This window comes from Natrix helvetica, assembly GCF_964273705.1.
Source record: "Natrix helvetica genome assembly, chromosome: 2".
NCBI classification, from domain to species: Eukaryota; Metazoa; Chordata; class Lepidosauria; order Squamata; family Natricidae; genus Natrix; species Natrix helvetica.
The window spans coordinates 121,460,098-121,483,960 of NC_138552.1; the positions used below are offsets into that span (position 1 = coordinate 121,460,098).

Genomic DNA, 23,863 nt, shown 5'->3' on the forward strand with positions numbered 1-23,863 from the left:
GGGAGTGGCTTGCCGCCCATGTGACCTGGTGGGAGTGGCTTGCCGCCCATGTGACGTGGTGGGAGTGGCTTGCCACCCATGTGACCAGGTGGGAGTGGCTTGCCGTCCATGTGACCAGGTGGGAGTGGCTTGCCGTCCATGTGACCAGGTGGGAGTGGCGAAGACGATGTCACTGAATTCTTTGCACCAATGGATGAACTACAATAAGATTAAAATACAAAAACAATAAAAGAGCTACTTACAGAAGGAAGACGACTGTTCTTGCCAGTCTTCAGTATCACGGACTCCAGTGAATGGGCTGCACAAAGAAGAGACACAGAAATGAACTCTTTCATTGCATGCACTGCATTGGGATGAAACCAGCACACAAAATAATAGAAAAGGAAAATTACTCTCCTTTTTTGCGTCTTCTGCACCACCACCTCACCACCTTGCTCCAACAACCTGCACAAAGAAGAGACACAGAAAGCAAGACCTTAATTGCTTGCACTTCACTATTTCAAGGATGAACACAGCACAGCACAGACCACACCACACCCAGCAATAAAGACAGCTACTTACAGAGGAGGGATCACTGGCTTGCCGGTCTTCTGCACACCACCTTATCAATTTACTTTGCTCCAACAACCTGCACAAAGAACAGACACAGAAAGCATGACCTTAATTGCTTGCACTTCACTATCTCAAGGATGAACACAGCACAGACCACACTACACCCAGCAATAAAGACAGCTACTTACAGAAGAGGGATCACTGGCTTGCCGGTCTTCTGCACACCACCTTATCAATTTACTTTGCTCCAACAACCTGCACAAAGGACAGACACAGAAAGCAAGACCTTAATTGCTTGCACTTACACCTTACATAAGAATAACACAATGAAAGAGATACACTCAAGTACTTACTTGCTTTATTGTTTTTCTGGTTGTTGATATCTCCATACTGTTCTTAGGCTTCCAGATTCCTCTGTTGCAGCTTTCCTCATCTTTACTCGTGGATCATCAGCAGTGTGGTGGTGCACTCTGAGCCAAACTTTCACTGCAGGAATTGAGTCTCATCTCTCAACAGGTATGCCAACAACACTTATCACCATCAGATTACTTATGTTTGGAACAATTAGGCATGTTCTTTGCTCTGAACATATGAGGTTCATTTTTGAGAAACCCCTTTCTGCCTCTGCTGAACTAACAGCAATTGTCCTGACAATATCTCTAGCTTTTCTGATGTTGTCAGGAATTTTGTACTTCTCTGGATTTTTCAGCACATTTTCCAAAAAATCTCTAGTTGTTTAAATTAATTTCATAATTAAAAATGCTGCCAAATGCAACCAATGCTTCCTCTGCCTCAGCCCATGGAACGACTACATCTTCAATTTTCCAGTAATCTGGCTCCAAATATGTGATACTTTACTTTACTTTACTTTACTTTACTTTTATTTAGACTTTTATACTGCCCCCTCTCCCCAGAGGGACTCGGGGCGGTGTACAGTCAGATAAAACACATCAATAGATAGAAAATACAAACATAAATACAAACATAAAAGAGGAGGCAATAAGAAACTGTACAAAAAGCAAAGCAGTTAAAAACAATATTTAAATAACCCTAAAAATACCCAATTAAAATATCTGCCAGGAGGTAGAATAAGACTATGAATGGGCCAGGCCGGCTAAACGGAACAGGTGAGTCTTCAGTTTTTGTCGGAAGGAGCAGAAGTCGGTGGTGGTTCTGATATCGGGGCGGGAGGTCATTCCAGAGGGTTGGGCCCATCACAGAGAAGGCTCTACTCCTAGGCGCCGCCCGTTGGCATTGCTTAGTGGACGGCACCCGTCCTTCCCTGTGAGAGCGAATCGGTTGCAGGGAAGTGTGTGGTAGGATGCGATCCCGCAAGTACCTAGGTCCTGAGCCATGGAACGCTTTAAAGATGGTAATTAACACCTTGAAACGCACCCGAAAGACCACAGGCAGCCAGTGCAGCTCGCGCAGGAGCGGTGTTACGTGGGAGTACCTAGTACTCCCCATAATAGCCCACGCGGCTGCGTTCTGGACTAGCTGCAGTCTTCGAGCGCGTCCCAAGGGAAGCCCCATGTAGAGGGCATTGCAGTAGTCCAGCCGAGATGTCACCAGTGCATGAGTGACCGTGCGTAGGGCATCCTGGTCAAGTAGGGGGCACAATTGGCGCACCAGGCGAACCTGGTGGAACGCCCTCCTTGCCACGGCTGCCACATGGTCATCCATTGACAGCCGGGCATCTAGGAGGACGCCCAAATTGCGCGCCTGTTCCACAGGGGGCAATTGCTCGCCCCCTATGGTCAGTGATGGAATCAACTGACTGAACCGGGGTGCCGGTAGCCACAGCCACTCAGTCTTGGAGGGGTTGAGCTTGAGTCTGTTGTCCCCCATCCAGACCCCGACGGCTTCCAAACACCGGATCATCACCTCGACAGCCTCGTTGGGGTGGTCTGGGGTGGAAATGTACAGCTGCGTATCATCAGCGTATAGATGATACTCCACCCCAAAACCACGGATGATCTCCCCCAGCGGCTTCACATATGCGTTGAACAGAAGGGGCGAGAGGACTGACCCCTGAGGCACCCCACAAGTGAGTGGCCTGAGGGTCGACCTCTGCCCCCCTGCCAACACACATTGCGTCCGGTCGGAGAGGTAGGAGCCGAACCACCGCAGAACGGTGCCTCTAACTCCCATCCCCCCCAGCCGGCGCAATAGGATACCATGGTCGATGGTATCAAAAGCCGCCGAGAGATCTAATAGGACCAGGATAGAGGAACAACCCAGAGATCATCGACCAACGCGACCAAGGCCGTCTCCGTGCCATGTCCGGGCCGGAAGCCGGACTGGCGTGGGTCTAGATATTCGGATTCCTCAAGGTGTCGTGGAAACTGCTGTGCCACCACATTCTCTACAACCTTCACTAAAAAGGGAAGGTTGGAGACTGGACGATAATTAGCTAGCTCCGACGGGTCAAGGGAAGGCCTCTTGAGTAAGGGCCTCACCACCGCCTCTTTCAAGGCGGCAGGTAAGGACCCCTCGCTCAAAGAGGCGTTCACCAAGCCCAGTAGCCAGCCTCGTGTCACTTCCCAGGATGCCAGTACCAACCAGGAGGGACACGGGTCCATTAAACATGTGGTCGGTCGCAGCCGTCCACGCAACCTATCCAAATCCTCGGGGGCAACAGAATCAAACTCCTCCCAGAATGGTCTCACAAGACTCACTGTTGGCGGCTCCTCTGGTCCACTGAAGGGGGCCCATCCGCTCCGGATCTGAGTGATTTTGTCCTGCAGATATTCCCCAAACTCCTCTGCTCTGCCCTGTAAAGGGGCTTCCCGCGTCCTCTGTGATAAGAGAGAGCGGGTCACCCGAAACAGGGCGGCAGGGCGGTTATCGGCGGACGCAATAAGAGTGGCACAATGTCTGCGTTTGGCCACTCTTAATGCCACAAGGTAAGTCCGTGAATAGGCTCTTACCTGTGTTCGGTCAGATTCGGAGCGTGAGGACCTCCACCTGCCCTCTAGGCGTCTCCTATGGCGCTTCATCACCCTCAGGTCCTCGGTAAACCAAGGAGCCTAGGTGGGTCGTCGCCGATAGGGAAACAAGTGTAACTTGTTTGCAGCTGGCAATAGGCTACCTGTTCTTAGATGGTTGCAATCCATCAGCCTTTTCTTCAAATTGGTGATGATGCTTGACAGAAGCTTGTTACGAGGAAGGGCAACAAATTGTTGATTTGGAGCTCAATTAATGTTTTTGAAGGCTTGTGTTTTTAGCAGTTCCACAAGTTGGTTTTCATATTTGCTCTTTTTCTGTCTAAGCACTTCAAAAGCATCGATTGTTCGCAATACTAACTTTTCGGCCATGATGATATTTGTCTCTCTCCCCTGTAGAGCATTTGACAGACGAGAAATCTCATTTAAGATGTCAATCATCAGGGCCAAATCCTGCAAAAAATTTAAATTTTCAAAACTGGAAGCCATGCCTGGGAACCTTTCATTGCCCTGAAAAAACTGATGTAGCACTGGATAAGCACGCCACACAGTCATGGTTGCTCTTAAACTACAGGCAGCCCATCTTGGTCCCAAAACTTCCAATCTTCACAATTTCTATGCCCATTGTTTGGAGATTTGGAAGAGGTCATTCTGACTCTTGTAGGATTTGTGGAAGGTGGTGTGTACTTTATCCAGGAAGATCTTGAAGTGGTTGATCTGCTTCACTTCTCTTATTGCATCATCCAGCACAAGTTGCAGGCGGTGGTGCAGCAGTGCCAGATCATGATGTTTGGGAAGTCTTGAGCTATTCTGGCGCTGACTCCAGATTTTCTTCCAAGCATAACGTTGGCACCATCGGAGCAGAAAGCGATTAAATTCTTCCGTAGATATTCGGTGGTAAATCCAACTCTATGCAAGCTTCCCATCGATGCGGAATATATGGTCTCCGCATCTTGTCTCTGTAATTCCAGAAGCTCAACGAAGATGGTTGCTGGGCATTCTGGATCCTCAACTCTAACAAAAACTATCAGCACTGCTCTCACTGAAAGTATTGAGGCTTCATCAATTATTAGACACACCTTTTGATTATTTGCAATAATCCTTGAAAACACGGTGGTCTTGATTTGGTTTGCAATGAATTCAACGATTTTCACTGCAGATCTCCGTGAATGGAAGCCAACTCCCACATCCACTCCAACCGTATTTAGCAAATTTACTTGCTTCAATGTCTGATTACATCTTTGTGCCAGATCGTAAACAGTAGAAAATATTGGGCAAGTACTGGATAAATGTTTCTCAGTTGACTTATCCATGGATTTGGTTAAAGTTTCCTGCTCCCGTTGCTTACTGCTCTCCACGCAAATGAGGTAACATTTTATTGAAAATGTTCCCTTAATTTTTTTCTGAGCGATGCTTGTTGTACATCCTTGCTTTTCCCTGCTGGTGCCACCTGGAAATGTTTCCACTCTTTGGAAACATGAATACCTTTCTTTAACAAGAACATGGGTTTTGCACAGTACTTACAACCCACCTTCTTGTCGGATACTGCCAGTCCATCATACTTGTCCTTGAAGTGTCTGTATTGCTGCAAATTCCAGCAATCAGGAAGTTGTGGTACTTCAGTGGAGTCGATGGACTTGCTGTTTTCGCCGACCTCAACTGGTGGTAGTGGTCGTGCTGCTGGTGGTGCTGGCGCTGCTGGTGGTGCCTGTTTTGGATCAGCTGATTCCTCAACTCTTGTTTTTTTGAGAAGAAAGCAGTCATACTCTGTTGCCTCTTCTTCATTATGCTAAGTAATACTAACTGCCTGCCAAAGAAATAAAACAATATTGGACTCAATTGTGGTTGTAAGCTGAGGACTACATGTAACAGAAGGGACCTCTGCTTTCAACCAACAATGTACAGTCTTTTCAGGAAGGATGAGAAACAGGAAAGATATAAACAAACAGGAATGATATATGTTATGTATCACAAGTTTTCCCTCTGGTCCATTTCACTAGGGGGCGCTGTGCTAAACGCTGATTGGCTGGCTGCTTGACAGCCGGCATATATAAAGGCTGTCAAAGCAGAGCTCAGCTGTTGCCTGTTAGCTAAACGCGCAAAATGTGAATTGCCGCGTTGGCAACCTGTTAGCAATAAACTGTTAGCATTTTGTTAAGTCCTGGCTCGCCTCCGTTTGTCCACCTATGTTCTCCGCAAGACAGAACAATATATACTTTAGTTCAAGAATGAATGTCATAGGTAGATTCCCAGAGCAATACAGATTTCCTTTTTCTGAAATTTAGTTCTCAGTTCCAAAAAACAGGAATATATGCAAGTAGCTATTCAGAAGTTAGTGGTTAGAAGCAATGGTAAAGCAAGATATGGAATTAAAACCAGAAATATTTTGTTGGCTATTTGAAAGGGAGTACAATATATATTTAATTTTACACATGTTAGCAGCTGCTGGAATTGTGTTTGCACAACAGTGGAAAAACAGAGATATGAAAATGAATAAATATTACAATGTGCAGGAATAAATAAATTGACAATTAAAATCAAGAAGGCTTTGAATACTTTTTCACATGGGATTTGTTTTAGCAATTGCTAACTAACGGAAACAGAAATTAGAAATCCAAAAGTATGAAAGAAAACACCAATTATGTAAGGAAGGGTCCCTAAAATGTATAAGGAGATATTACTAGATCATTATTAATGCGTAGATAACTGCGAGACATTACACACCCACACCCACACAAACTATGACAGTGCCAAGAAAACACCAAAAAATAAGAATCCCCCCCCCAAAAAAAAGACTGCAAATGAAACCAGTTTTTTTTCCCTAACCCTAAGGACAGGAAAGACAAAGCCACTGGAATAAAAACCATCAAGATTGTGGGAAATTATAAAGGACAGTGCCAGGAAGCTCACAGAACCATCAACCTCCTCAGAATTACCTAAACAACGAGGGTGAAACACACTAAATCTGACAAAGCTGCCTTGCACCAACCTGGCCTGCCCATAGAAAAGCAGCCACTTTGAGACACATAAACCTGGTCTGAACACTTAAAAGCAACATATTGCATCACAAAGAAAACATTTGCAAAAAGGAATAACATTTCTTGTAGTAAATATATTTTATAAACAATTAAAAAATAAAAATTCCCAAACAATAATTTAAAAAAGATATTCTATAAATAAAAAAAATCCTTAAAAACCATTGTTAAGTATTCCACCAGCAATAATTTATACTGTAACTATTTTAAGGTATTGTACCAGCCATAGTATACTATGTAAACAAGCCCGAAGAAGGCCTTCCCTTGTGAAAGCTAGGCTGCTGCCGCCACCGCTCGCTCACCCGCCCGCCCTCGTCACGTAGGCCGCCGCCGCCTGCCTGCCTTCAGCTGTGTGGCCTACGCGAGCCCGCCGCTTTCGATAGGGAAGGCCTGAAGAAGGCCTTCCCTCGCGAAAGCTAGGCCGCTGCCGCCGCCGCTCGCCCACCCGCCCTTGTGGCGTAGGCTGCCGCCGCCGCCGCCCCCGATAGGGAAGGCCCGAAGAAGGCCTTCCCTTGCGAAAGCTAGGCTGCTGCCGCCACCACTCGCTCACCCGCCCGCCCTCGTCACGTAGGCCGCCGCCTGCCTGCCTTCAGCTGTGTGGCCTACGCGAGCCCGCCGCTTTCGATAGGGAAGGCCTGAAGAAGGCCTTCCCTCGCGAAAGCTAGGCCGCTGCTGCCACCGCTCGCTCGCCTGCCCGCTCTCATGGCGTAGGCTGCTGCCGCCGCCTGCCCACCTTCTGCCGCGTGGCGTACGCGAGCCCGCGGCTTTCGATAGGGAAGCCCTGAAGAAGGCCTTCCCTTGCGAAAGCTAGGCCACCGCCGCCCACCCACCTTTGGCCCCGTGGCCTACACCAGCCCGCGGCTTTCGTAAGCTGGCTCAGCTAGCCTCCCGAGTCCCGTCGCCCCCCCTCGCGCTTAGTTGCTTACCTGAGGGAAGCAGCAAGCTCCTGGAAGGCGAAGGAAAGGGAGTTTTGAAATGGAGGACTCGGTCAGCAAGCGCGATGTGAGACTGCTCGGGAAAGAAATACTCTTTTGAAAAGAGAAGTCTCCAAAAGAGAAAGACTCTTTTCAAAAGAGGAATGTTGGCCATTGGCGCCACGTTTTTAAACGGGTCACCTCCAGGCCGCTCACTGATTGGCTGGACTCCAGCCATTCAGTGAGCAGCGGGCTGGGCTAGCCTAGTTTAGTGCGGACGGGCGGGGGAGCGAGCGAGTTGCGACGGGACTGCAACGGCGATTGAGCGACAGGGCCGTTGTCGTTGCCAGTTCCCAGAAGTTACTTCCGGGTCTGGTCACGAACAGGTTCGCCTGAACCGGTGCGAACCGGCAGGAACCCACCACTGGGAGAGACAGACAGACACACACACACACACACAGAAGGAGAGAGACAGAGAGAGACAGACAGAGAGACACACACACAGAGAGTGAATGAGACACACAGAGTGACAGATGGGGGGAGGGAGGAGAAAGACAGAGATACAGAGAGAGACAGACAGACACAGATGGAGGGAGGGAGAGAGAGACAAAGAGCCACACAGAGAGAGACCAACAGACACAGAGAGAGAGAGAGATGGAGAGAGAGAGAAAGAGAAAGAAAGGAAGAAAGAAAGGGAAAAAAAGAAAAGAAAAAGAAAATGGGAAAGAGATGAAAGAAAGAAAGAAAGAAAGAGAACTTATGACCACAATTGAGCCCAAAATTTTGGTTGCTTAACAAGAGCGTTATTAAGTGAGTTTCACCACATTTTCCAAATTGGCCATGCCCACTCGGTCACATTACCGCTGAACCACTCCCACAAAACAAGCCACACCTACAGAATAGGTTCTAAAATTTTTTGAAACACACTACTGCTTAAGACTGTTGGGACATGCTGATGGCCACATGATTTACATTGGATGCTTGACAACTGATTCATATTTATGACAGTTGCTATGTCCTGGGGGCACCATCTTTTGTGACCTGACAAGCAAAGTTAATGGGAACGTCAGATTCACTTAACAACTGTGTTATTAATTTAACTATAGTGATTCACTTAAATGTGACAAGAAAAGTCATAAAATGGGACAAAATTCACTTAACAAATTTCTCACTTAGCAACATAAATTCTGGGCTCAATTGTGGTCATACATTGAGGACTACCTTTATATGAACATATGTAGCTGAAGTTAGAAAAATAGAGCACAAGTTAAAAAATAATTTGATCTTTCTTCTAGTGCACATTTTTCAAGCCCAAACACTATTTTATGGGAGTATGTAGTCTTGAAAATCTCAACTCTTTTTTCCCTTCCCTCCCACCCCCACTTAACTGATAAGGTAGCTCCTGGAAGTTCATTTTTTCTTTCAGTCTCATTTTTTAATTTCTCTTATAAATTTCATACCCACGGACCAAACATTCTAAAAGAGGCCCCTTATCCACTATAACCCATAGCCTGAGAATCTAAGGGCTTGTTTAAATAAGATTATGTATGTACCGCAATGTTCCCTCTAATTTTTTTTCAGTGTGTGCGGAAAAGTATAGTGTTTGAGCGGCACATTTTCATGCCTGAGCACCTGAATTTTTTTCACAGATGTCACCCAAGACAACAACGAAATCAGTGTTATTTGAAACTCAATTCTACCATGTAAATATCCATTAAGTAAATAAATTTCCCTATACAGGTAGTCCTCAGTCTACAACCATAATTGAACCCAAAGTTTCTATTGCTAAGTGAGACATTTGTTAAGTGAGTTTTGCCCCATTTTACAACCTTTCTTGCTACAGTTAAGTGAATCACTGCAGTTAAATCAGTAACCTGGTTGTTAAGTCAATCTGACTTTCCCACTGACTTTGCTTGGCAGAAGGTTGCAAAAGGTGACTACATGACCCCAGGACAAGGACACTGCAACCATCATAAATATGAGGCAGTTGCCAAACATCCAAATTTTGATTATGTGGCCATGAGGATGCTGCAATGATCATAAGTGTGAAGAACAGCCGTAAGTCACTTTTTTCAGTGCTGATGTAACTTCAGTCATTAAGTGAACTGTTGTAAGTTGAGGACTACTTGTATTCAAGTCCAATGGATGATTATGGGAAAAGGATCAAAACTTCCCTCTATCCACATTTTTCATACTATGAATTACTTTATATGCTTTATACTTTCCTCCTTACTATCCAATAGTCTGCAGTGATATTAGCAAGTTATGAATAAATTACCAATTGATGTAGATTAGCAATTGGGGTACATAAAGAAACAAACAAAGAGGGGAGAGGAGGGAGGGGGAGGAAGGAAGGAAGGAAGAGAGAGACAGACAGAGAGGCAGAGAGACAGAAAAATGAAAGAGGAGAAAGAGAAGGAGAAAAAGGGAGGGGAGGGAGGATAAGAAAAAGGCAAAAAAGAAAGAGAAAGAAAAAGAGGAAAGAAAGGAAGGAAAGAAAAAGAAAGTAAAAAGGAAGAAAGAAAAGAGAGAAGAGAAGGAATAGAGGCTAAAAAAAGAAACAAGGAAAAGTAGGGAAAAAACTTTCACTGGAAAATACTATTTTTCCATCAGCGCAAAACTTTCCTAAACAAGGTTAATTTTCCGGATTTTGACTTTCTGGTCCGGGCGGACCCCGAAGCCTCTATTTTCTTTTTCTTTTCGAGCAATAAAATCAAATAAAATCTGCGGAACACCAGCTCAACTCCCCCTTCCTGCAAAAAAAACCTCGAGCCCCAGTGCTCCGAACGCAGAGGCTGGATTTAGACAACACGTGCACACCCGGCGTGGGTTTCTACTTGCTTGTGTGGCCGAGCGCTTCCTGCACACCCACATCTCGGAAGCGGAGCCAACGGCGGGAAGCCCAGCCATGGGGACTTAACTGACAAACCGCGACGGAAACATTCTCCGCATGTCCTGTGGAGAGTTGGCTGCTGCTGCTGCTGCCACTGCCCCCCTCAGTAACTTTGATCCAGGAGGGAACGGCATCTCTGTCAATCAGCTGCACGCTGGTGGAGGGAGCCCAATCGTAACCCTACGTGGCCACGTTTCTGTTGGCCAAAGGCCCCCCCTCTTCTGGGCATGGCCAGGCCCTATAATATCCCGGCCCAGCTGACAGAAGCTGCCTGCAGACTAAAGTCCATCATGCTAAAGATCACTGTGCGGCAGTTGGAAACTGCTGCATGATGTTTTGTTGTCACCTGCACAGCCGTGCAGCCACGCATCTTAGAGGGAACATAGATGTACGTATGTGGGTACATATGCAATACTAACTAAAATATAATTTACTTTCAAATTTGATAATATTTCTTCTCATCCTTCATTTATCTGAAACTGAGCCTCAAGAGCTTCTTTGCCAAAACTATTTCTTAACCAGCCATAAGTTTTGCAGTGGTAAAAAAATATAGCAATTACGCTGAAGCTTAATATAAGTAGTGTTCTCTTTTTCACTTTTCTTTTTTTTCTTTCTTGTTACCTTCATCCTCTTAACATTTTACTATCTTAGTAAGAATAGGATATAGAATATTGGCATAATATTCTAATATAGAATATTAGAAAAAAATAGCAATGATAGCAGAGGCTGTGAAATACTGAATTTACAGCAAGGTTTAAAGATAAAATAAATGATGAGGGAAAAAGATGTGTTACAATGCTGAAAAGACCACTGGCAGGTTTAAGGAACTAACAAAACATAGATCTAAAATTACACCACTGTTTAATAGCAACAATTAAAGTGACATTATTTTGAGATGATGCTTTTCATCAGAATTCTTTTTAGGTTTCATAGTGAATAAAATGTTTCACTGCATCTAGATACCAGTAAAATAACTGTGTGCATTGATATGTATATGATATGTATATGTATATGTATATATTGATATGTATATGTTTTGAGTTCATGAAATGATGTCAGGAAAATACCATAGTACCTGTCGGTAACAGATATGGCCTGTGATTGCATTTTTCATATACAATTTGCATTGTTTCTGCTTATTGATAAATTAAAAAGTATTGGAAGTGAAAAGTCAGTACCTTATATGCTAATATAAATAGCGTAGTACACATTCCACAAAATTATACAATCTGTCAAGTATCTAAAATATTCAGTTTTGTAAGTAACATATTTCTCTTTGCTAGGCTTTTGTTTGCTGAAACAGACTTTGTTTCCTTATGTGATGCTTTACGCATAACAGACAATGTGAGAATAACTGCTTGGAAGACCTATGAAAAAATGGATGTAGTGAGTATATCTTTCTTATTAAGTATGTAATTTTATTAACTAAAATCACAGTGTAATAACTATAATACGTTTTGGAAAATAATACAAATACACACAAACATATACACCCATCCCCCCTATTTAGTTTTTGTTTATATTTTTAGTACTATTTTACTTTTCTCATGAACTGAAGTTGATTTTAAAATAAATAATATTAATTCACATCTGATAAAATCTAGACAAAGTTTTGTTTTGTAGTGCAAGTAGTGTTTAGTTTCTTGCTCGCCATGCTAAAATGATTGCAAAGTGCTAATATTTCAGAATTGCTTGTTGCTATTTATGGCCGGCAACTTTGATAATATTGAATCCTTCCTTATGTAAATAGAAGGCCCATCTATAGGTAGACCTGTATTTATTTATTTAGGAGATTTATATTTCCGCCTATTCATACATGGAGACTCAAGGTAGCTTACAAAAATATAAAAACATCATATAAAACCAATCAAAGAGAGAATCATATATAATAAAATAACCCCCTGCCTTGGCGACAACACATACGAGCCATTTAATGGGCTCCATCTCACTCTGCGTTCCCCAGGCCTGCTGGCAGAACCAGTTCTTAAGTGCTTTCCAGAAGAGTGTTAGAGTGGGGGCCATTCTAATCTTTGGGGGGAATGATGCTCCAGAGAGAGGGAGCCACCACAGAGAAAGCCGTTCTTCTGTGTCCCACCAGGTGTATCTCCCTCAGGGATGGGACCCGCTTGCTTTCCCGCTCTGGTGCATTGGGTAGATGTGACCGGCAAGAGACAGTCCCTCAGATAACCTTGTCCCAAGCCATGAAGGACTTTAAAGATGACAACCAGCACCTTGAATTGTACCCGGAAGCAAATCTGCAATCAGTGCAGCTCCCGCAGGAGAGGTGATACATGTGCACACTGAGGTCTGCACAAAACCATGTGTGGTGCTGCATTTTGCACCAACTGAAGCTTCTGGATGCTCTTCAAGGGAAGCCCCAAATAGAGCATTTTGAAATAGTCAAGACGGGAAGTGACTGGGGCATGAGTGACTGCAAGTAGGTATTGTTGGTCTAGGAAAGGGTATAACTGGTGCACAACCCGCAGTTGCGCAAAGTCCATCCTGTCCACAACTGCCACCTGCTTTTTGAGCAGGAGTCGAGAGTCCAGGAGAACCCCTAGATTATGCACAGGGCCATCCAAGACCAAACAAAGGTGGTGAGTTTCCTTGGGCCAAAGAACCCCAAACCTAGAGCTATTCAGTCTTGCCAGCGCTTAGTTTCAACCCATTGCTCCCCATCCAGTCCTTAATAGCCTCCAGGCACTGCGAGAGGAAGGATATGGCATCACTTAACTCACAATGGGCTGAGATGTATAGCTGAGTGTCATCAGCATATTGATGATACCTCAGTCCATGGTGGTGGATGATTCCTTCCTTTCCTTTCCTCTTTGTGTAATAGGGAGTCTGTTCCAGCTTCTTTCTCTGTATAGTTTCTCTAAGCTCGTGTGGCTTGTTTGGTCAGTAAGAATAAACTGGATGAAATACAGAAATCCTATTCAATAGCTTTGATTTCTTGACATATACAGGTATATCCTAGAAAGTGTTTCTGTTACTCTTGACTATTAAATTATGGTTGGAGAAATGCAATTTGATCTGCTGGCTCTAAGTACAGAGTTGTATTAAATATAAAAGGCACACATTCATAAACATATATTTATATATCTTCTGCCTCTAATAAAAGGAGTCCCATTTATGGCTTCGTTCAGTTAGTACAAGACTTTTAATATTACTGGGAGGAAAGATTTTGAAGTATAAAATATTTTTTCATTTTTCTGTTTTTTAAAAACCTCTTTTTGTTCAAATCCTATGAAACAGCGATAAATTATTCAGATATTGGGACTTGAATCTGAGACTGTCTTATGGCTTTTACCTCCTGGCATTGCCAAATCTTTGCATTTTCAATATATCTGGAAGATACAAGCTAGGAAAGGCTTCTCAAATAGTATACACTGGTGATATGGTACCAGGCTAATAATTTCAGTCTTGTAATATTACTCAATAGCAAGTATTTCAACCTCCAGATAACAGGGCTTAAACAAAAAGCCCTTTTTTCCTATTATCTCCCTTTTATTTTGATGCAATAATCTTCAATATTTGATTGATCCTAAGAAGCACATTCTTAAGTATTGCTGAGCTATTCTTATGTTTGAAATAACAATAGCTTAAAAATTCTTTTGAGTTCCCCATACATACAGCAGCAGCAATAACTTTTATAAACTGATAGATGTTGGTCCACTTACTTTGATAATAGAAGATATGATGATAAACTATATAAATATAACTGCAAAAGTTCTATGTAAAACAATTATATTGAACATAAATTTTGATTTAATATTGTTTATTTTATTACAGCTCTAAATAATACAACTGAGCTAACCTTTTTTTCTAGGAGAGCCAGCTAAAAAAAGAATTGTGGGGCATCTGCATTTTTATGGCTGCAGTTGACCTGGATGAGATGACATTCACTTTTACAGAACTTCTGAAATGTTTAAAAATTAGGTATGTTTGTTGTGTCCACATAGATCTGTAAAGTTATGCAATTATAGTTATGTCTGTTTGACATTAAAGAATACATAAATTTTATTTAGAGTCATGAAGATAAGCATCTTTTATATTTCCTTAAATGATCTGTATGAGTGTTCATAATCAGTAATTAATAAATTACATGTTAAAGTAGTAGGATTGCTAATTTTGAGGGAAACCGGGTTAAGACATTTAAGTGTTCTACCTTCTTGTTTAGCCTCTCTCCCACTGCTATTTGAGCCTCTTGAAGAAACTATTCATTTATACATATCCCTCACATTGTTTCCCTCTAGGATAAACAAAAGCATGCAGAGTCCAAAAAAAGAGTAAAATCTAGTTAGCCAAAGAAATTAAAAGGATAAAGGAAAAAGAAAAACTAATACTACTACACATCTTAATATCTTTCTGTCTTTTGTTACTGTCCTTGCTCATTCATACATGACCTCATAAATCATCATAATATAGTCATCACTTTTAAGTGTCTTATCAATACCATCCAACCAGAACTTTCTTAGTTGTTCCCTTCTTTTCAGTCTGTTCATTCATCCATTTCAGTAACTCTGCTCAGTAATACAGAATTATGTAAGGCACACTTACATACTGTAGTTCTTTTCATTTTATTCCAAGCATCTTCCTCATCATCTTTCTTTCATTTTTTATTCATTCTGTTGGGTAATTATTTTATTTAGTTAATCATATTTATATAGCCAGTCATCTTATAGTGAACGTGGGTAGCCAAGCTCATAAAGCAATCGAAATATGTACATAAAAAAGAGTAAAACAACCAATTAAAATTAAAACAAAAACAAGTAAAAATGAGTAAAAATGTAGCAAATATACATAAATATACCCTAACTGTCATAAAGCAGCGGCCCCCAACCATTCTGGCTCTGAGGACCTGGGAGGAGGGGAGAGGGGATGGTTTTGCGCATGCGCACACTGCTTGTGCAAATCCAACTTTTCATGCTTGCCTGCTGCTTACACAACCAAATTCCCAATAGACTGTGGCCCAGCACTGGGCCATGAACTGGGGATTGGGGACCCCTGTCATAAAGCCATGTGATTGAAAAAAATGTTTTAAAGGCCTCAAAGGCCAACAGGGTTGGGGCCAGTCTCTTCTGCGTTGTGGGGGGAGATGTTCCATAGGATGGGATCACAGAAAAAGGCTTTTCTTCTAGGTACTGCCCAGTGGAACTCCCTGGTTGACAAGACACGCAGCATACTTCCTGTGAATCTGATAGGATAGATGTACAGTAAGTGGGGAGAAGAATTAGATTTTGGTAGATTTGTTTTGAATGCCAGCATTTCAGGATGTTTATTCATTTAGATAAATCTTTACAGAATATAAATGTAAAAATATAACAGATGAAAGTCTGACAGAATCAGAGCTGGATACAAAGATGGCTTGAAGTTCTAAACATGGGACAAGCCATTCTGGAGGACCACCAAGAATGGATGTAGAAAAACATGAGCACAGAAGCAAAGAAAAGAAGTGAAAGAAAAAAGAGAGTGTGGATTCTGGATGAAAAAATATTAAGACAGATTATTTGATATTTGAGGAAACTGCTTTCATTTTCTCTATACTCTGGATCATAAATTGTGGATGTCACCAGTATAGATTTGTAGTATCATGTATATCCACAACTTCAATGACACTGTTTCATACTTTCTGATACATGTTTTAGCAATTTTATTTATAATTCTATACTTCCATTTCTTTGTATTCATCAACTGCACTCTACAAAATCAGTTCCTCTTCATACCTATTACATCAGTGCAGCAGTTGACTGCCATTGCTTCTTTTGATCTTATGGGATGATTTTTTTCAACTTCAAAGTTCAGCCTATGGCTCTGGGATTTTTTGATTACCACAATTCAACTACTAGCAGAGTACTTAACTTTTTTTGGCTAGATATTAAAGGTAAAGGTTCCCCTTGCACATATGTGCTAGTTGTTCCCGACTCTAGGGGGTGGTGCTCATCTCCATTTCAAAGCCGAAGAGCCAGCGCTGTCCAAAGATGTCACCATGGTCATGACTAAATGCCGAAGGCACACAGAACGCTGTTTACATGCTTTCAAACTGCTAGGTTGGCAGAAGGTGGGACAAGTAAAGAGAGCTCACTCCATTACCTGGTGCTAGGGATTCAAACTGCTGAATTGCTGACCTTTCCGATTGACAAGCTCAGCGTCTTAGCCTCTGAGCCACCACGTCCTATGGCTAGACATTACTGACTGATATAATAAATTATTCTTAATTGATTGATAATATTCAATCAATTGCAATATTTAAAAGTACAAAAACAAAGAAAAGAAAATAGATAATATGGCAACTAACAAAATAATCCACAAAATAATATTTATTATTCTATTACTATATTAATACATCTATATAAATCAGGGTAGAACAATGGCTGATGACCTCTTTCTATCGGTCCACCATAGAAAGTGTCCTCACAAATTGTATTACAGTATGGTATGCTGGTTTAACAGCTGCGGACAGGAAGGCACTACAGAGAGTGATCAATTCGGCACAAGAAACCATTGGTTGCCTTCTGACACCACCGGATGACATCGCCAGATCTTGCTGCTTCAGCAGAGTAAGGAAGATACTCAGAGATGATTCACACCCTGGTCAGTGTCTCTGCACTTCTACCATCAGGGAGAAGGCATCAAAGTATAGCGAGCCAAACAAACAGGTTTAAATACAGTTTCTATCCTTGGACTGTGAGACTTTTAAATACAACCACAATCACTCCATGCACACGCTAGTTTTTTTTCTTTTTCTTTTTTCGTTTCTGTTATAATTTTGCACCAGTGAGGTTAAAACCAATTTTGTTGTATTTAAGTACAATGACAGTAAAGATTATACTTATACTTATAAGCCAGATAATGTATATCTAAACCTTAATTGGTATATATATTAAAATATATATAGTCTCCCAGGGAATTTTTCTATTAGGAGCAAAATGAAAATAAATCTAATGTCCCTATAGAATTTATAATGTAATATGTCTGAGATGGTTTCAACTTCCTCATCACCCAATGAGCAAATAGGATCATTTATAAAGATTTTACTACACCTGCCTTGGATGGCAGAATGTTGAATTTAGGAAAGTTGGATTTAACAAAAATTACTCTTAATTGTTATTTATCTTGGTTGAAGAACTGTATAACACAACACAGTAAAACTTCTGAAAGTTGACCACCCAAGGGATTGAAGGAAAGTGGTCAACATACGGAACGACTGTACTGATATGTACACATTACTCATTTTATTATACAGCTTTTATTAGAGAATGTCATACAGAAACACACTTAGTGAAAACACAGGAAATCAATTCATACAATACTGTGTCATACAAAATGAATACATTTAAGTATGTATTTTCATGGTTTGTTCATTCTTTCTGAAAAAGAGTCAATTTTAGTCTGTTTCTTACTCTTTATCAAGGTAAGAGGAGAAAGCACACTCAATGCTAGTTATACCAATCACCATACCTGGGCATTTTTCCACGGAAATGACTAACAGCATTATCAAATGACTGACATCCTCTTCTTTCAGAATATTTAATTCCTCACTTGATTCTTCCGCTTCATCAGCTGCTTCCAACACTTTTCCACTGGGTAGTACCTTGGTCAATACTGATTGGAAAATTGCTTCTGGGTCAGGTTCATTGCGGATTACCACATCGTCATCCATTGCAACAGAATCTTCAAAATCTACTCCCTCGAATTCCACCATGGGAGGTGGACTGTCTACCAGGGCTGCAACATCTTGCCCTTAGGTTGTAACAAATCCAGCTTTCTTGAAGCACTTCTGTATTGTTTCAGTCTGAACTTTATTCCAAGCAGAAAAAATTCAGAGAATTGCATCTAGAGCAGTAACTGATGAAATAGATAATTTTGCTTCTGCAGACGAACCATAGGTTTGAATTTTAGAAATGACCCACTGCAGAAGCTGGGGTAGTGCATTTTGAATGTTTTGATTATGCCTTGCTCAAGAGGTTGAATTTCTGATGTAGTTTAATGGCTCAGATATGTCTGTGTTATGCGTGTATTTGTTTTATTTTATCATTGGATATTTTTTATTGATTCAGAAAAATGAAAACATTTGAAGTGCAAAAAAAAGACTGTGCAATTTGTATTATGAAATGAATCCATAATTATCATTGTTAAACTGATCATAGCCCAAAATATTGTATTCTTTGATATTCTTCTTGAAAGAAATTCATTGCTACCAATTCTGCATTTCACTTTAATTGCCTTGGTGCAGACTGGACTCAACAGGTCAAGTTGAGTAAATTAATATCATGTGTCATGCTCCAGGTGGTCAAGATACAACTTACGGAATTGGACTATATAGAGAGGTTGGTTTTCTATTGTGCATATATAGTGTATGTCCAGTCTATGAAAATTAGGTTAATTTAGGGAGATGGTCAATTATGGAGATTTTACTGTAATTATATTTGTTAGGGTGTGAAAACATCAGATATGAGACAGATAGTATACTTACAGAAAATATCAGACATGAAAACAAAGTCACTGTTATAATATGGAATATAATATCATAGGAATGGGAAAATATTACACTTAATTTAGTAAATGTTAGAAATGAATAATTTGGTTGCTCTCTATTTTTCTTGCAGTGTATGCAAATTTCTGCACTTGATTAAAGAAATAGATGTCAACATGGATACAATTAGTGCTAAAATGGACTGTATTATATCACGTCTGAAAAGAAAATATGATATACTCTTTGTACTCTACCAGAAGTTTACAAGGTAAAATATTCATTATCTATTGCATTTTGAAATTTAGATTTCTTTAAAAGGAGTTTTGCTTAAGCAATACTTAAATATATGTTATGAAATAGCTTTATTTATAATTGCTGGTAAGAAAATTAGGACAAATGTTTTTAATATTATTGCTGTGAAATTTAAAGGTTATTGTTTGAATCAGAATCAGGAATCCCATGATTATTTCACTTTTGTACTATTAACAATTGTTAAAAAAGAAAACTTGTAGCTTAATCCTGAACTTTCTGACTTGTTCATCATCTAATGTATATTTGAAAAAGAAAACATTATAAGGGGTATTACTGATTTCCATGTTTTTTGGCCCTTTGGGGTTAAAAATAAAATAAGTACTAACTACTGAAAGATTATATTAACTGTTTAACTATACCCAGATACCTTGACCCCCATAGTGAAAGCATTCAGGGCAAAAATAACCCAAATGCTGACTTATGGTGTGGAATTTTGGAGTCTTACAAAAGCCACCTTACTTGAACAAGTATGTTTCTTAAGAAACTAACACATACCAGCTCCTGTGGTCAGAGCAGAAACAGATATCCATTCCATACATAGTCAATCAGTAATTAAAGTTTTCACATACTGATAGGCTATATAGGCTACCCAAATACAAGTAGTCCTCAATTTATGACTTCAGTTGAGTCCAAAATTTCTGTTGGTAAGCAGGACAGTTAGATACAATAACTTTATTGTCATTTTGAATGTATACTAATTGGCATACATTAAAATGAAATTTTGTTGCATACAGCTCTCAAAGGATCACTCACCACCTCCAATATATACTATATAAACATGACAAAATAAATAAATGCAAAAATTATGCATATATCCACATATTTTATATGACACAGAGAAACAACACAGTCTAGTTCGGATGTATACATGTCATGGTGAGAAAAATGAATCTTGCGAGTTTATCAGATGGATGGCATAGGGAACAAAGCTGTTACAGAATCTGGTAGTCTTGCTAGAAATACTTTGAAACATCCTCCCAGAGAAGAGCAACAGAAACTGACTGTGAAGTGGGTGTGTGGGGTTGCTAACAATGCTTTGAGCTCTAAACACATAGTGTTTATAAGCAGTATCCTGAGTAACAGGAAGTGAGCTTCCTATAATCTTGGCTGTCCTTACCACTCTGTATGGACTTTCTATCTGAGGCACTGCTTCCACCAAGCCAAACAGTGATGCAGTTTGTTAAAACACTTTCAATTGTGCCTCTGTAAAAAATGGCCAGGAGAGAAGGAGAAAGATGTGCTCTCCTCATCTAATGCAGGAAATGCAGACGCTGGTGTACACACTTCACTAAGGATGACATGTAGAAAGACCAGTTCAGATTGCTAGTTATCTGCACCCCCAGATACTTAATAGTGTTGACTACCTCGACAGCTGCATCCTTAATACTGAGTGGAGTATAACCATGCCGTCTCTTTCTAAAATCTAGTTGTGAGTTTTGTCCCATTTTACTATCTTTCTTGTCACATTGTTAAGTGAATCACTGCAGTGTTAAGCTAGCAGCATGGTTCTTAAGTGAATCTGGCTTTCCCATTGACTTTACTTCTCAGAAGATCACAAAAAGTGATTGCATTACCCTGGGACACTGTAACCATCCTAAATACATGCCAGGTTCTCTGATAGTGAATGTTGGTTTTATTATATTCTCTTTATAATATAATATTTTTATATGAGCTTTATTATTTTATATTGTTTATCACTTAATTTTTTAAATAAGTGGTTTAAAAATATTTTAACATGAACATACATTGATGGATGTAATATAAGATGTAATAAGTTAGAGTTTTCCTTTTTCCTGTTTTTCGATAACAGCTGTTTATAACTTTTTTTCTTATGCTCTGAGAACTGCCAGACCAAGAACATAGTCGGCAAGGGCCCTTCCTGTTGAATTATGAAACCTGAGGTCTGCTTCCTAAATTTTTCAAAAATGATAAATAATCCCATTTTGCATCAGCCCAGTTTCACTAAAATTACTTTTGCTACTATAATCAGTTCTGATTATCCCCCACAGGAAAACCATCTCTTCTAAGATATTATAAATACCGTATTTTTTGGAGTATTAGACAGAAGGAAAGCTTTTGCAATCAGGAAGTTTTTGCAGTTGGGAATAGTGGAGCTGCCACCCGAAAAAGCTTTCCTTCCTGATACCAAAAACCTGGTGTGCGGAAGACTGCTTTGGCTCCTGTCACCAAGTACGGGCTTCACAGCTAGAGGGTTCCCCCTCCCCACTCTTCCCATTTCAATGTTTCCTGATAGGAGAACCACATGGCTCGCTCCCCTGACAACTGGCCTGCAAGGACTGCTTGATCAGGATTGAGGGGGGATGGATCCCCATTCCACACTCTCTTTCCACCCCTCCCCCCGAGCTCCCCTCTGAGCTCTTCCCCACCATGCACGGACAAAGGCAAAGCAGCCAGCGGCAGGGGAGAGGGGGGAGGCCGGCAGTGGCAGCAGGTGGAGCACAATCAGAAGCGGAGGCAGTTCACCTTCCACTCGAACGGCTGTCATGATAATAAAATCATCCTATTGTATGAATGTAGGGAAAAGGGTGGTGGATCTTCAACCGGGCGTGCAGAAGGCAGCAGCTGTGAAATGAAGGCGTTCCAAGAGGTGGAGATCACGGTAACTGCCTCCTGCGCAGTGCCCGCTTCGTCAACCGAATCCCTACCCCTGTGCTTCCCACGGCCGCTTCGGGAAGCAGTAAAGGTATAGGGGGCTTGCTGGGAAGCCCGGCAACGTGATTATGAGATGGCAGCATCCAGAAGGACTAAAGTGCTGCGTCTCTATTGGGCTTGCTGCAAGAAAGTCATGCTTCAATGCCTAGGGTTATAAGTAGGAAGATGGGACATCTTGGGAGTGGAGCTTTCAGTGCCAAGTCCTTCTTCTGCCCCCATGAAAATCATACCCTACCCCACCCTCTCCAGTTAAATAGCATAGTGTGATAGGGTTTGTTTAAATGGATAAAAAGATCGTTATCAAAACGAGTGGAAGTGAGGATCCCCACCGTCTGGAACCACCCGAAAATGTGAAGCACAGAGGCGGCAATGGTGTGTCGCAATCCCTGCAGCCTGGAACAGCTGATTGGGGGTATTCCACCCGCTGTTTGCTGCAAGGATCCTAGCCAGATTAATACTGATGGATGCTGGTAGGCAGAGGCAGAAACTTTTTTTCTTGTTTTACTCCCCCAAAATTAAGGTGCATCTTACACTCAGGTGCGTCTTATACTCTGAAAATTATGGTATATTAAGGTGTAATTTAAAATTTTATAACCAGATGTGTTCATTTCTGTTGTTTTTAGGACTTGCGAAATTATTTGCATTGACAAGCCCAATGATCAGTAAGTTTGTTTTCATAGAATAAAAATGCCTAATATTATTATTATAAAACTTATTATTTCAAATATTCATGGTAAGGACAGATGGATGAGCAGATAAGTATAGGGTTGTTAGCTGATGTTTTCTTTAAATGACAAAGAATCTGATTTTAAATGTTACCTTTACAATTAGTGATGGAGAAGTAAGAATAACTTTAAGAAATATTCTTACCATAATTAGATACCTTGAAATAAATTCAGAAGATAAACTAAGAAGTATAGCTATTCATCCAAGTTGATGGTACAAGAAACTGAAAACTATTGCTCCTATCTTGAATTTTTATGAGTTCTTTTTTTTTTGTACAGTATGTGTCATTTTTTTAAAATTTATATATCAATATTTTGAATACAATGTATTGTCTGGGAACATTTTACAAAAGACAAGAAAGAAAAAATAACACATACTGATAGTAATGATGATAATGCAAGTTAAAAATTATAAAGTTATTATTTTTCAATTGCCAAAAATAAACATTCCATCTTTCCTTATGCAGTGTGTCGTCTGGGTACAAACATCTCTGTGCACCATCGTTCCTTTTTTGCCACATCTTTCACATTCATATTAACATTATTTCCCTAAGTTTAGTATTATAATATACTAGGCATTTAAACGTTATAAAACTGTCAATTCTTCTTCTTAATATCTTCTAGTAATAATATATTAACATTAACCTTCATTATTCTCATCATACACATACTAAGTTTTCATCTTATTTATATCTCTAAGTGTATTGTCTACTTATTTTTTAGTTTTTTTCATTTCCAAACTCCTTTTTTATTCTCCAACCATTGGTAAACTACTTCCCAAATCATATAATATTCAGTTTGCTCTTTCTCCTTAATTGCTAATGTTAATCTGTTCATTTCTGCACATTCTAATATTTTCCTATCACCTTCTCATCAATAGGAATATACACTTTCCAATGTTGTGCAAATACAATTCTAGCTGCGGTTAATATATGAATGACTAAATATACATTCTCTTTATTATTATTTTCAGATAAAATTCCTAGCAGAAATGTTTCTGGGTTCAGCTCAATAAGTTTTTGTATCATCTCTTCCAACCATGTCTTAATTTTTGTCCAATACTTCTTTGCCTCTCCACATGTCCACCACATATGATAATAAGATCCAGGTATTTGGTGGCACTTCCAACATTTAGCTGAGTTGTCTTTAAACATCTTTGCCAACCTCACTGGTGGTAGATGCCATCTATAAAACATCTTATACAAATTCTCTTTATATGCAGTTGACATTATTAATTTGTAATTCCTATCCCACAATTTCTGCCATTTATTCAATTCTATCGTGTAGCCAAAATTTTTCGCCCATCTATCATTGTCTCTTTTACTTGTTCCTCTTCCA

General features: G+C 40.6%; 1 protein-coding gene across 4 annotated transcripts in view; it reads left to right on the forward strand.

Moving 5' to 3' along the window:
- Positions 1 to 23,863, forward strand: part of RB1 (RB transcriptional corepressor 1) — an 80,531-nt gene that overhangs the window by 5,502 nt on the left and 51,166 nt on the right. For 3 of the 4 annotated variants that reach the window (XM_081942188.1, XM_081942189.1, XM_081942190.1), the window contains exons 2-5: positions 11,623 to 11,725; positions 14,169 to 14,278; positions 18,949 to 19,083; positions 22,424 to 22,462. In XM_081942188.1, the coding sequence (XP_081798314.1) occupies positions 11,623 to 11,725; positions 14,169 to 14,278; positions 18,949 to 19,083; positions 22,424 to 22,462 (387 nt within the window). Of the gene's footprint in view, positions 1 to 869; positions 1,069 to 11,622; positions 11,726 to 14,168; positions 14,279 to 18,948; positions 19,084 to 22,423; positions 22,463 to 23,863 lie in introns of those variants that run through there. The other variant, XM_081942191.1, reaches the window with a different exon arrangement.